The following is a 14,115-nucleotide window of genomic DNA, read 5'->3' on the forward strand; positions in this document are numbered from 1 at the left end:
CCAGGGATGAAAGGGGCCTGTTCCTCTTTGCCATACCTGCAGGGTCTACACCTGGGCGTCTCCCAAACATTGGTCAATTTCTTGTGGCTTCTTTTGAAAGCCAGACTGTTTCGAATCCTTTTTGTTATTATTTTTATTATTTATTGGATCTGTATGCCGCCCCTCTCCGCAGACACGGGGCGGCTAACAGCAGTAATAAAACAGCATATAACAATAATCCAATACTAAAAACAGTTAAAAACCCATTATTATTTTTTTTAAAAACCAATCATACATACAGACATACCATGCATAAAATTGTAAAGCCCTAGGGGGGAAAGCGTATCTCAATTCCCCCATGCCTGGCGGCAGAGGTGGGTTTTAAGCAGCTTACGAAAGGCAAGGAGGGTGGGGGCAATTCTAATCTCTGGGAGGGAGTTGGTTCCAGAGGGCCGGGGCCACCACAGAGAAGGCTCTTCCCCTGGGCCCCGCCAAGCGACCTTGTTTAGTTGACGGGACCTGGAGAAGACCCACTCTGTGGGACCTAACTGGTCGCTGGGATTCGTGCAGCAGAAGGCGGTCCCTGAGGTAATCTTGTCCGATGCCATGAAGGGCTTTATAGGTCATAACCAACACTTTGAATTGTGACCGGAAACTGATCGGCAACCAATGCAGACTGCGGAGTGTTGGTGTAACATGGGCATATTTGGGAAAGCCCATAATTGCTCTCGCAGCTGCATTCTGCATGATCTGAAGTTTCCAAACACTTTTCAAAGGTAGCCCCATGTAGAGAGCGTTTTATATTTTGTTTGTATCTTGTAAGTAAAGCCACCAGTCTATTTTAATTCCCTGTGTTTGCAGTTCCTGACTTGATTTTTAATGTCCTCGTTTGTCTAGCCGCAGTTCATTATAGGTTATTACCTTGTTCAGGTCTATAACATTTGGGTAGACCGTTGCTTCCATAGTTGAAACTCATCTCGGAATTTTTATGTAAAAAGTTCATTTAATTTTCCTCCAGACTTCAAATCTTTCACCTGGTGTCTAGGGAAATATTTGTGTGTTTTATCCTTTCCTTCCCACAGGAATACATGCCAATCCGGTTGTAAATCACGTCCTCTGATTGCTAATATTCTTTTATTTTTTATCAGTACCCATTCTCTAATCCACAGCTGCCCCAGGGGGAGCAACATTAACAATGAGGCTTTTCTAATCGGATTATTACTTTGTGATTAATATGGATATGTTTATTATAATTATTATTGTTGTTGCATCTCTATTTAAAATTAAGTGTGCTGTTCAGATAGATATGGATCTTTTTATGTTTTAATAGCAATAATAATTAATAATAATAATTTATTACATTTGTATGCTGCCCCTCTCCAAAGACTCGGGGCGGCTTTAAAAAGTGTATCAATAAAACATTTTTTTTTAAAAAAAACCTAGGGTAGATCTTCCCATCGTGGGGAAAAGTGCCTCCTATTGTATCGAGGGGGCAGAACCAATAAGGAGCCTCGTGGATAAAATAATTTTAATGAATTTCACTGAATGGCTTTGTTACAATTTTGACCTCGACAATCCCCACTGCCAGGCCTATATTGAATTCAGGGCCAGTTGCAGATTTGCCACAAATCCCCAGATTTTGCTGGACGGCTTAAATCCTCCATCCCAAGGGATGGGGTGGGGGAGAGAAGCATGGGGCTCACCCCATAGGCCACTCCCCTGAACACTTAACACGCTGCCTTCTGCTTAATGCTGTGTTTCCCAATAAAAAGTGTGATTTTAAAGCTTAAAATAGTGGGGTTTAGTCAATGGTTTCACTCCGAAAGCTCGGGAATAGAACAGATATACAGTGTTAATAATAATAATAATAATAATAATAATAATAATAATAATTAATAATAATTTATTATATTTGTATGCCACCCCTCTCCAAAGACTCGGGGCGGCTTTAAAAAGTGTATCAATAAAACATTTTTTTTTTTAAACCTAGGGTAGATCTTCCAGCCGTGGGGAAAAGTGCCTCCTATTGTATCGAGAGGGCAGAACCAATGAGGTTTCACTCCGAAAGCTCGGGAATAGAACAGATATACAGTGTTCCCTCGATTTTCGCGGGTTCGAACTTCGCGAATAGCCTATACCACGGTTTTTCAAAAAAATTAATAAAAAAATACTTTGCGGGTTTTTTCCTATACCATGGTTTTTCCCACCCAATGACGTCATATGTCATCGCCAAACTAATAATTTTTGCAAATAAATAACAACAAAAATAATTATTGTTAATAAATAATTATGTTTATAAATATCAGGATCACTAAGTGTCTTATAGTAATAATGGTGAGTAAATGGTTGCTAAGGGAATGGGAAATGGTAATTTAGGGGTTTAAAGTGTCAAGGGAAGGCTTGTGATACTGTCCATAGCCAAAAATGGTGTATTTACTTCCGCATCTCTACTTCGCAGAAATTCGACTTTCACGGGCGGTCTCGGAACGCATCCCCCGCGGAAATCGAGGGAACACTGTACCTGACATAGACACCATACCATTAGGTCGCATAACTACAAAAGTCAACAGGGCAGTTGACATTTATGTCTTCTATGTAAAATACAAACATCAGTGGTGGGCAGTAGCCAGTGCGCCCAGGTGCGCAGCTCTGGTAAGTCTGGAGCCATGCACGGGTGCAACCGGCGAGATATCGGTAATTTTCGGCATTTTTTTGCTTCTGTGCATGTGCAGAAGCAAAGACATAGGGTGAAATCACCCAAATCTCGTGTGTGCAAGTGAGATTTGGGTGAAAATTGCCACTTTTTTGCTTTCGTGTATGCCCAAGAGCAAAAAACCAGCGGTTTCTGCCCAAATCTCACTCATGCAATGATGCTCGAATGAGATTTCAATTGCTGCGTATGCGCAGCAGCCAAATCTCAAGCTAGCAAACGCACCATGTGCACACATGTGCCAATATTTGAGGGGTTGCCACAGAGAGGAGGGGGGTATCCAAGGCGCTTGAAGGCCAGACAAGGAACAACGGATGGAAACTGAACAAGGAGAGATTCAACCTGGAAATTGTTGTGGTTAGTTCTGGCCCAGCTCCTGCCCCAAGGACTGTGGATGTGGGGGAGACATCCACATGCTGCAGGCCAGTTTTGCCCCCGGTGGAATCTGCTGATGAAGGCTCCTCTGACCAAGAAGACATGAGTGACAGGAAGGAGGAGAGTGTGGCAGACAGCTCAGAAGGAGATCAATTATCTAGCTCCTCCTTGGATTCAGAACAGGAGTTAATGATATAGCCACGCATGCAGAGAGCGATGCATAGGTAACAACAACTGAGAGATTATTATCAAAGAAAATGAGGCCACCTGTGGTTGGGTGGGGCTGTGGTCATTAGTGAAGCTGCTATAAATAGCAGCCTGTAGGTTTGGCCATTGTGGAGGATTATCTGATCCTTGTGTTTCATGACTACTTTACTGACTTTGACTTTTTGTGTGCTGATTTTTCTTCGCTTTGAAACTAAACCAGAGCAAAGTGTGTTTCACTTTGTGAAAGAAGAAGGACTGTGAATTGCCTCACAGCTGCAATCTAAGTATCACAGAACTGATAAGGGACTTGTACAAATTACCAGTTTATTTGGAGACCAGTGCTCTTTGCTATACCAAAAGAGGGCTTGGTTTAAGTGACTTTTCATTATAAAGAACATTGTTTTGAATTTTCAAACGTGTGTGTGTCTGAAATTTGTACCTGTGAATTTTTGGGAAGATTCTACCAGAGAGCCCGACAGAACAGAAATAAAGAGACATTTTCTTACGGTGAAAACAATCAACTCAAGGAACAGAAGTTGCCTTTGGAAGTTGTGGGAGCTCCATCACTGGAGGCTTTCAAGAAGAGACTGGGCTGCCACATGCCAGAAATGGTGTAGCGGGGGTCAGACTAAATGACCTACAAGGTCCCTTCCAACTCTGTTAATCTGACATTCCGCAATCAGCAGTCCATTCAATGCTTTTCAATATGCACACATGCCCTGCATATAAATGCAAGTACAGATTTATGCTTAGACAAGACACTTATTTATGCATCTGTAGTCCACAGGCTGGACTTTCTTCCCCCATCAGAAAGTCCCCACTCCTTTTCATTCATAAATTGTTTTTCTGTCCTCCTTCCTCTCATTCCCATCCATCCATCGTGTCCATTTTTTCAGAGCATTTTATAAAGGTTTCCAAAACTGGAATTCAATCCTTGTGTGATCACTATATCCACTGCAATGTGAAATTCCTAATGTGTGAATTATTGCTTTTCCAAAGCACCCCAGAAGCCCCAAATGGAACCCTCCTAGTTCATTCATAATTCTTCCCCTGCAGGCAAGCGTTTATCTCCTCCTTCACACAACACGATCGCCTGTCGGTTCCCGGCCCTTGCAGCCTCCGTCTTTTCCTTGGTATCACAACAACCGCCTTCTGCTGCACGAATCCCAGCGACCGATTAGGTCCCACAGAGTGGGCCTTCTCTGAGTCCCGTCAACTAAACAATGTCGGTTGGCGGGCCCCAGGGGAAGAGCCTTCTCTGTGGCGGCCCCGACTCTCTGGAACCAGCTCCCCCCAGAGATTAGAACTGCCCCTACCCTCTTTGCCTTTCGCAAACTCCTTAAAACCCACCTTTGTCGTCAGGCATGGGGGAACTGAGATATCTCCCCCGGGCCTATATAATTTATGTATGGTATGTTTGTAGGTATGTCTGCTTAAAAATGGGTTTTTTTTAACTATTTTAAATTTTAAATTGTAAATTATTAGATTTTCTCAGGAATTGTTTTTATTGTATTGTGAGCCGCCCCGAGTCTACGGAGAGGGGCGGCATACAAATCTAATAAATAAATAAATAAATAAATAAATAAATACTGTAGCTGAATTTATTTATGTCGCTCATGAATGCCTGCTAATTATCATTTCCTCCTCTTACACACTGAACTACAATCTCCCCTCCTAGGAGGCCAAAGGCACCACAGGATGTTGGCCTCCACTGTTTCTCTCAGAACACTCAGAATACCTCCGGGAGCATCTTCTGCCGCACGAATCCCAGAGGCCGATAAGGTCCCACAGAGTTGGCCTTCTCCGGGTCCCGTCGACTAAACAATGTCATCTGGTGGGCCCCAGGGGAAGAGCCTTCTCTGTGGCGGCCCCGACCCTCTGGAATCAACTCTGCCGTCAGGTATGGGGGAATTGAAACATCTCCCCCTTTACCCATGTAGTTTTTGTGTATGGTTTTGTGTTTGTTTTTATATATTGGTGCTTCTTTTTTGGATTTTTTAACCTAAAACTGTAATTTAGATTTGCTAAATATTAGATTTGTTACTATATACTGTTTTTTACCATTGTTGTGAGCCGCCCCGAGTCTGCGGAGAGGGGCGGCATATAAATCCAATAAATCTAATCTAATCTAACTCCCCCCAGAAATTAGAACTGCCTTCACCCTCCTTGTCTTTCGTAAATTGCTTAAGACCCACCTATATCGCCAGGCATGGGGGAATTGAGACATCTCCCCCAGGCTTATATAATTTTATGCATAGTATGCTTGTGTTGCATGGTTTTTAAATGTTGGCTTTTTAATGTGTTTCCTTTTAAACATTAGATCTGTCACATTGTACATTGTTTTATTATTGTTGTGAGCCGCCCCGAGTCTGGGGAGAGGGACGGCCTACAAGTCTAATAAATTAAATTAAATTTTAGCAACACGCAGAAGGTGCCGACGAGGCTATGAGCCTTAGTGGCACCCCTGCCATGTGTTTCAAATACTGTGAATGCAAAACTAGCCCATTTTGGAACAGGGGAACAGCCTGGTGTGTAGCTGCCCCTTCTCTGCAAAGCTCTCTGGAGGCTACCTTTCCAGCCAACCAACAGGATGGAGGAGGGGTTGTGCGCAATGCCCCGGCCAGCATAGTGAGAATGTGACGGTCAAATGTAAACTTCAACAAAGAGAAGATGGAGGGGGTGGAGGAAGAGGAGGGAGGAGTTAGGAGGAGAGGGAAGAATGCCTACGCACATAATTGGCAGGGCAGAAACAAGCGAATGAAGGTTTAAAGAAGACTTCTAGGATAACTCTAATCTTGTCAAATTGGTTCAAAACCCAGGCATTCCACCGTCTTTCTCCAAGGCATCTGTAGTTCTTCTAGCACTCGCTTCTCTTTTGGTGTCAGAGCCTGGCACACATAAAATAGGTGGATTTTTGTCAAGGTTTTAAATTTATAAATGCAGGGATAGAAACATAGAAACATAGAAGACTGACGGCAGAAAAAGACCTCGTGGTCCATCTAGTCTGCCCTTATACTATTTCCTGTATTTTATCTTACAATGGATATATGTTTATCCCAGGCATGTTTAAATTCAGTTACTGTGGATTTACCAACCACGTCTGCTGGAAGTTTGTTCCAAGGATCTACTACTCTTTCAGTAAAATAATATTTTCTCATGTTGCCTTTGATCTTTCCCCCAACTAACTTCAGATTGTGTCCCCTTGTTCTTGTGTTCACTTTCCTATTAAAAACACTTCCCTCCTGAACCTTATTTAACCCTTTAACATATTTAAATGTTTCGATCATGTCCCCCCTTTTCCTTCTGTCCTCCAGACTATACAGACTGAGTTCATTAAGTCTTTCCTGATACGTTTTATACTTAAGACCTTCCACCATTCTTGTAGCCCGTCTTGGGACCCGTTCAATTTTGTCAATATCTTTTTGTAGGTGAGGTCTCCAGAACTGAACACAGTACTCCAAATGTGGTCTCACCAGCGCTCTATATAAGGGGATCACAATCTCCCTCTTCCTGCTTGTTATACCTCTAGCTATGCAGCCAAGCATCCTACTTGCTTTTCCTACCGCCCGACCACACTGCTCACCCATTTTGAGACTGTCAGAAATCACTACCCCTAAATCCTTCTCTTCTGGAGTCACACCTTTCGGAGAGTGGGCTGGGTGAGCTCTCCCCTTTGGGTCACCCTCCTCTCCGAGTCCGGCCAAAGAGAGAAGAAAGGCCGGTCTGTGAGCCTCCAGCAGGCACAGAGCCCAAGCCGGCTGCCAAATGACAAGGAGAATTTGGAGTCCAAGAGGAGCTTCCGGGCCAAAGACGGAGGTCCATTCGCTTTGAGGGCAGCCTCCGGGACTTTGTTCGCCGCTGCCCCTCCCCCCTGTGGGGATAAGGACAGCCAGTCAGGTTGGGGGCTGGGAGCCCAGTAGCAGGACAAAGGATCAAAGGCCATTCTTTATTGATGAGGTTTTAACCAGGGCAGCAGCTGGCTGGCAGGCCAGGCCAGCCAGGGGGCCACGAATACAGCCACCTTCCCGGCTTAATCCCCAGCAGGAAGGGAAAAATCTCTTGACCAGCCCCTTCCCTCCTGGGGGGCTCAGTTCCCAGAGCACAAGGGGTTGTCCTCATGACTACTTCCAGCCAGAGAAGGGCAAGGGGGGCGGAAATTGCTCCACACGCACTTTCATTATGCATTAAATCCCGTCGACTAAACAATGTCATTTGGCGGGACCCAGGAGAAGAGCCTTCTCTGTGGCGGCCCCGACCCTCTGGAACCAGCTTCCCCCAGATATCAGAGTTGCCCCCACCCCCCTTGCCTTTCGCAAGCTCCTTAAAACCCACCTCTGTCGTCTTTTCTCCCTTCCCCCTAGGCTTATAGAATTTGCACATGGTATGCTTGTTGGTATGATTGATCTCTTAAATTGGGGTTTTTTAGATTACTTTTTAATATTAGATTTGTTACATTTTTTTTTATTGTTGTTAGCCGCCCCGAGTCTTCGGAGAGGGGCGGCATACAAATCTAACTAAACTAAACTAAACTAAATGTTCAGGCTTAACTGAAAGGAGAAAAGGCAAGGAGGTGGCGCTATTAAAATTTAGCATTTCGCTCCAAATTTCAATATTGTGACCTGCAACATCAATGACTCGCCCCACTCCCCAACCTACAAGGAGTTCAAAGGCATCTACATGCACAAACACACACACACACACACAGAGAAAAGTATTGGCACTCATGCAAAGGCTTCCATGGCTGCCCACAACAGCAAAAGCTCTCGCTCACCGCAGGCATCAGTCAAGGGACCAGGCCAAAAAGGGTGCGCACATACAGATTAACAGAGTTGGAAGGGATCCTGTAGGTCATCTAGTCCAACCCGCCCCCAAGCAGACCCTACACCATTTTTGACAGGTGGCACAGAAAGGGCAGGGGCTGTTCTCGGATGGGAGGATGGATGGACAGGGACACACACAGACGGACACTCACCCAGCCAAGTGCCATAGCTAAAAAGGAGGGTGAGGATGCACCGGACCAGATTATCTCAAGGACCGCCTTCTGCCGCACGAATCCCAGCAACCAGTTAGGTCCCACAGAGTGGGCCTTCTCCATGTCCCGTCAACTAAACAATGTCGTTTGGCGCGACCCAGGGGAAGAGCCTTCTCTGTGGCGGCCCCGGCCCTCTGGAACCAACTCCCCCCCAGAGATTAGAATTGCCCCCACCCTCCTCGACTTTCGTAAGCTCCTTAAAGCCCACCTCTGCCGTCAGGCATGGGGGAACTAAGATATTCTTTCCCGCTAGGCCTCTACAGTTTATGCAGGGTATGTTTGTATGTATGTTTGGTTTTATAATAAGGTTTTTTTTAGTTGTTTTAGTATTGGATTGTTACATGCTGTTTTTTATCACTGTTGTTAGCCGCCCCGAGTCCACGGAGAGGGGCAGCATACAAATCCAATCAATCAATCAATCAATCAATAAAATATAGATAGATAGATAGATAGATAGATAGATAGATAGATAGATAGATAGATAGGGGGACATGATCGAAACATTTAAATATATTAAAGGGTTAAATAAGGTCCAGGAGGGAAGTGTTTTTAATAGGAAAGTGAACACAAGAACAAGGGGTCACAATCTGAAGTTAGTTGGGGGAAAGATCAAAAGCAACATGAGAAAATATTATTTTACTGAAAGAGTAGTAGATCCTTGGAACAAACTTCCAGCAGACGTGGTAGATAAATCCACAGTAACTGAATTTAAACATGCCTGGGATAAACATATATCCATCCTAAGATAAAATACAGAAAATAGTATAAGGGCAGACTAGATGGACCATGAGGTCTTTTTCTGCCGTCAGACTTCTATGTTTCTATGATAGATAGATAGATAGATAGATAGATAGATAGATAGATAGATAGATAGATAGATAGATAGATAGATCGATAGATCGATAGATAGTTAGATAGATAGATAAATCAGCCTGGGAAATGAGACAGAAGCTCCCCATGCAAGTAGCAGCCACCCTTGGGGAGAAGGAAAGGGACCCAAATGCTTCCAGGACATCTTGGGACCCCCAGTCGGTTGCAAAGGGGGAAGTTCTTCCATTGGCAGGGCTGTTTTCTCGGACATTTATGCACACACACACACACAGGCATTTTTATGATTTGGGGAACCCTCGTGGGCAGCAGGATAAGTTAACTGTGAGAAGACCAAAGAGCTTCACACCCCTTTTGGAAGCACCAGGGCCAATTCCCAGGTCTGGGGGGGTCCACGGAGGCCGAGAAAAACTGAAGCCTCCCACAGAGAGGAAAAAAGGAGACGTCAGCCAGATTTCACCATTTTGGTGGCTGAGAACCCAGCAGTTTTACCAGACCTGATGGCCAAGAAGGTGAGCCTTGCCAGTGAACTGAGTGGTAAGGTTTTTGAGCAGAAAGCCCAAGGCTGCCGGGCATCCTCCCTTGGGGTTGAAGAAGGGCATAGGGGACCGGTCTAAACACCCACCGCAATTTCTTTGATGTCCCCATCTTTAATTTCTAGGGAAAATGCTATTAACTCTTGTTGTCAGCCTAATGAAGTTAATGCTTAAAACTTTCATCCTGGAGTCATTCCAGTTTAGGGCGGGTTATTTTAAAGCTGAAAGTCTTGGGAGTGTCCTTCTCCATCCCCTCCCCCCTCACTTTCTTTAAAAGTGTTCGGAAACTTCAGATCATGCAGAATGCAGCTGCGAGAGCAATCATGGGCTTCCCTAAATATGTCCATGTCACACAACCACTCCGCAGTCTGCATTGGTTGCCGATCAGTTTCCGGTCACAATTCAAAGTGTTGGTTCTGACCTATAAAGCCCTTCATGGCACCGGACCAGATTATCTCAGGGACAGCCTTCTACCGCACGAATCCCAGCGGCCAGTTAGGTCCCACAGAGTGGGTCTTCTCCGGGTCCCGTCAACTAAACAATGCCACTTGGCGGGACCCAGGGGAAGAGCCTTCTCTGTGGCAGCCCCGGCCCTCTGGAACCAACTCCCCCCAGAGATTAGAATTGCCCCCACCCTCCTTGCCTTTCGTAAGTGACTTAAAACCCACCTCTGCCGCCAGGCATGGGGGAATTAAGACTTTTTCTCCCCCTAGGCCGTCACAACTGTATATATGGTATGCTTGTATGTATGTTTGGTTTTTATATATTAAGGGGTTTTAATTTGCTTTTAGTATTGGATTTTATTGTACATTGTTTATGATTGTTGTTAGCCGCCCCGAGTTTTCGGAGAGGGGCGGCATATAAATCCAATAAAACTAAACAAACTAAAACTAAACTAAAATACGACCCCCTCTTTGATGGGAGTGAGTGTGTGCGTGGGAGACTGCCACAGAACTGACCAAGGATGGCGCCTGTGAAGAGCTTCAAGGCAACTGATGCATGAGAAGCGCTGAGGCAGCAACTCCATCCTTCCATTCCACCTGGCCAGGGCTGCCATCCCACCTTTGGCTGCAAGGCAGCTGTCCATCGGCAAGGCTTGCTCAAATAGGACACCACCACACAAACCAGGCAGAGTCCATCAGCTGTTGCCAAGAAGATCCGACTGCGAACTCACTCACCATCCCTGACTCTCTAGGTCAGTGTTTCCCAACCTTGGCAACTTGAAGATATCTGGACTTCAACTCCCAGAATTCCCCAGCCAGCATTCGCTGGCTGGGGAATTCTGGGAGTTGAAGTCTAGATATCTTCAAGTTGCCAAGGTTGGGAAACACGGCTCTAGGTCAAGCCCTTCCTGGCACCGGACCAGGTTTTTTTTGTGGATGATATGACTGTATGTATGTTTTTTATATATTGGGGTTTCTTGTTTTTTAGACTTTTTTAAATGTATTATTGTTATTTTAGATTCTAACTATTAGATTTGTCATTGTATATTGTTTTTATCATTGCTGTGAGCCGCCCCGAGTCTACGGAGACGGGCGGCATACAAATCTAATAATAATAATAATAAAATAATAATAACTGGCAGGGGAGCAGCCAGCAATGACTCCCATCCTCCCAGCTGGCTTCTTTCAGCCTGCAGACTCAGATGACGGGCAGCTTTTTGTTTAGTCCCTCCTCTGCTTGGACCACCTGGTCTAGAGTGCGAGTTCTGCTTTCAGACAGTCTCTCTCAAGGCTTGGCTGTCTCCAGGCAGCTCAGGGGGGGAAAGCCGACCACGGCTTTCATTTCTTTCCTTCCCTGAATAGCCTCTCCGGGGTTTTCCTTGCTTGCTGACCACGAGAGGTGCAAACGGGAGCCTTTAACCCACAGACATGCATGGAGAGCAACGTGGACAGGCAGCCCGTGGATAACTGGACTCCTCAAGACCAAGCGCTGGGTCAGTAGCACCCCACTTGGAGGCTGCAGGGGTCCTCAAAGTGCCTCCCTAGGCAAGAAGCCGCCACACTTCCAGGAAAGGCCGGTTCTTCCCCAAACGCAGGGGCAGATTTAGAAGAGGAGAGAGTGGAGACTCCCTGCCTTCCTTTCTGCCCGGCTGAAGGTCATTTCCAGCCATTAGATTCACTTCAAAAGCCAAGTGAATGAATGGCGGGATTTATCTCGGAGACTCCGGAGAGGGGCGGCATACAAGCCTAATAAATTATTATTATTATTATTATTATTATTATTATTATTATATTATTATTATTATTATTATTAATTAGATTTTTATGCCGCCCCTCTCCGAGGACTCAGAGCGGCTCACAACAAGAAAAAAACAGTACAAATCGAATATATAAAAAACAGTTTAAAACCCTTAACATAAAAACAATCATACATCTCCTGCAGACCATATATAAAGTGGAAAGAGCCCAGGGGAATCAATTTCCCTATGCCTGACGGCAGAGGTGGGGTTTGAGGAGTTTGCAAAAGGCAAGGAGGGTGGGGGCAGTCCTAATTTCGGGGGGGGGGGGAGTTGATTCCAGAGGGTCGGGGCCGCCACAGAGAAGGCTCTTCCCCTGGGTCCCACCAGATGACATTGTTTTGTCGACGGGACCCGGAGAAGGCCAACACTGTGGGGATTCGTGTAGTCCCGGAGGATGATATTATTATTATTATTATTATTATTATTATTATTATTATTATTATCATTATCTTTGAAACCATAGGATGAGGACCTTTGCTTCCCGCTGGCCAGGCCTGCAGCAGAGACCACCTACCCACCCCGGAGTCTCCCCGAGGCCCCAGGGCCCTTCCCCGCCCCCTCCTCTCGGGCAAGATCCGGCTTCCCTCTCCCCGCTGCAAAATCGGCTTCCCTCTCCCCCTCCCGGGAGGTTCCCATTTGGGCTCTGGGGAGCCGCGCCTCCATCCCTCGGATGGTAGCCTCCTCTCCGCCGGGACTCCACAGCCCATCAGCCGGAGTCCCCCTCGGGGAAACAGTCGGGGCTCCGCAAAGGCCCGAAGGCAGCAGCAGGCACACACACACACACATCCCCCGCCGCAAGGCCCGATGTCCGCTCGGCTGGGCAGCAGAGGCAGCCGCCGTCCGGCCACTCGCGGGCCCTGCGGGGAGAGCGGCGGACGAAGCCGGCTCATTCGGGTCCCGACTTCGAAACAGCCGCCCGAGGAGGAGCCGCCCGCTGCGCCTCCCCGAGGGACCAAGTCCCGCCTCGGGCAGAGCCCGGGACTGCGGTGCGGACGGGCGAGTGGCAGCCCGGGAGACCCTCGGCAGGCGCGCAGAGGCCGCAGTTCCCGGCGCTCCTCTGGTTCGGCCCGCATGGGGGGGGGAGGCCGGGCGCCCTACCTGCGACATCTGCGGACGGAAGTTGATGTCCTTGAGGTCGACGGAGCCGGGCGAGAGGTTGTGCAGCAGCTGGCAGAGCAGCACGCCGTCCCGCAGCGCCTGCGCCAGCTCGAAGACCACGGCCGAGGGCCCGACCACGCGGTGGTTGGCCGGCAGCACCTTGCAGTCGATCAGCCAGCGCCCGCACTGCCGCCACTCCGCCATGGCGCCCGGGGGGCCGCCTACGCCCGCCGGCCCCGCCATCCCCGCCCGGGGGCCGCCGCCATGGGCCGGACCAGGAGCGGCAGCAGGAGTCCCACGCCCGGGCTCACTGCGGAGGGCGCTGCGGGGAGACGGCGCCCGAGCGGGAGACGGCGCCCCGACGCCCCTTCATGCCCGCCGGCCGCGGTTCTCTCCAGCTCCGGCCTCCAGCCGCGCCACCCGAACGGCGAACAAAGAGCCCCGCCGGGCCGCCTGCGCTCCCAGCCGCCGAGCCGGGCCTGGGCTGCTCTGCTGTGAAGAGGCGGCGCGGTGGGTCCCTCCGCCTCCGTCCCTCCCGCCAGCCCGCCCCTCCCTGCGAGCCGGCCGTCGGCGTGGAGGGCGAGGCCGCGGCGCCTCCCGGCTGCTTGGCCGGCTGGCTGGCGGAGAGCGGCGGGGCGGGCGAGGGGCGGCGGGGGCGGCTCCGCCCAAGCTCTCCGGAGCGCGCGCCTTGCCAGCGGGGGCGGCCGGCTACGGAGTCTGAGGCCCAGCGAGGGCGAGCAGCGGGGCGGCCGGGGACGTCTCCGGCCGGCGAGGACGCACCCGACCCCTCGGTTGTTCCCCGGGGCTCTGGAGCCCGAAGACGAGGCCGCCTGGGTTGGCGTTGCTCTGCCCGCCGGTTCTCCGACCGGAGCTCCGGCTGCTTCTGTGAGAAGCCCCGCCTGGGGCCTTGGTGAGGGGCGGCTTTGGAGGCGCCGGTCAGGGGCTTCTGAAGAAAGCAGCGCCGGTGGGAACGGCGGCCGGAGGACCCAGGAAGGCGGCGGCGACCCTTTGAGGTCGAAAGGCTCTTCAGACGCGTCGGGAAGTTTCCCAAAGTTTGGGGGGGCGTCCTGTCACTCCGGCAGGGACATTTGCGCTCCCTGCGAAGCCC

General features: G+C 48.8%; 1 protein-coding gene across 1 annotated transcript in view; it reads right to left on the bottom strand.

Moving 5' to 3' along the window:
- Positions 1-13,612, bottom strand: part of VAV2 (vav guanine nucleotide exchange factor 2) — a 109,879-nt gene extending 96,267 nt beyond the window's left edge. The window contains 1 exon segment of the mRNA XM_070758951.1: positions 13,008-13,612. Coding sequence (XP_070615052.1) covers positions 13,008-13,250 — 243 coding nt within the window. The 5' untranslated portion in view covers positions 13,251-13,612.
- Positions 13,613-14,115: the final 503 nt, after the last annotated feature.

This window comes from Erythrolamprus reginae, chromosome 8, assembly GCF_031021105.1.
Source record: "Erythrolamprus reginae isolate rEryReg1 chromosome 8, rEryReg1.hap1, whole genome shotgun sequence".
Lineage (NCBI taxonomy): Eukaryota > Metazoa > Chordata > Lepidosauria > Squamata > Dipsadidae > Erythrolamprus > Erythrolamprus reginae.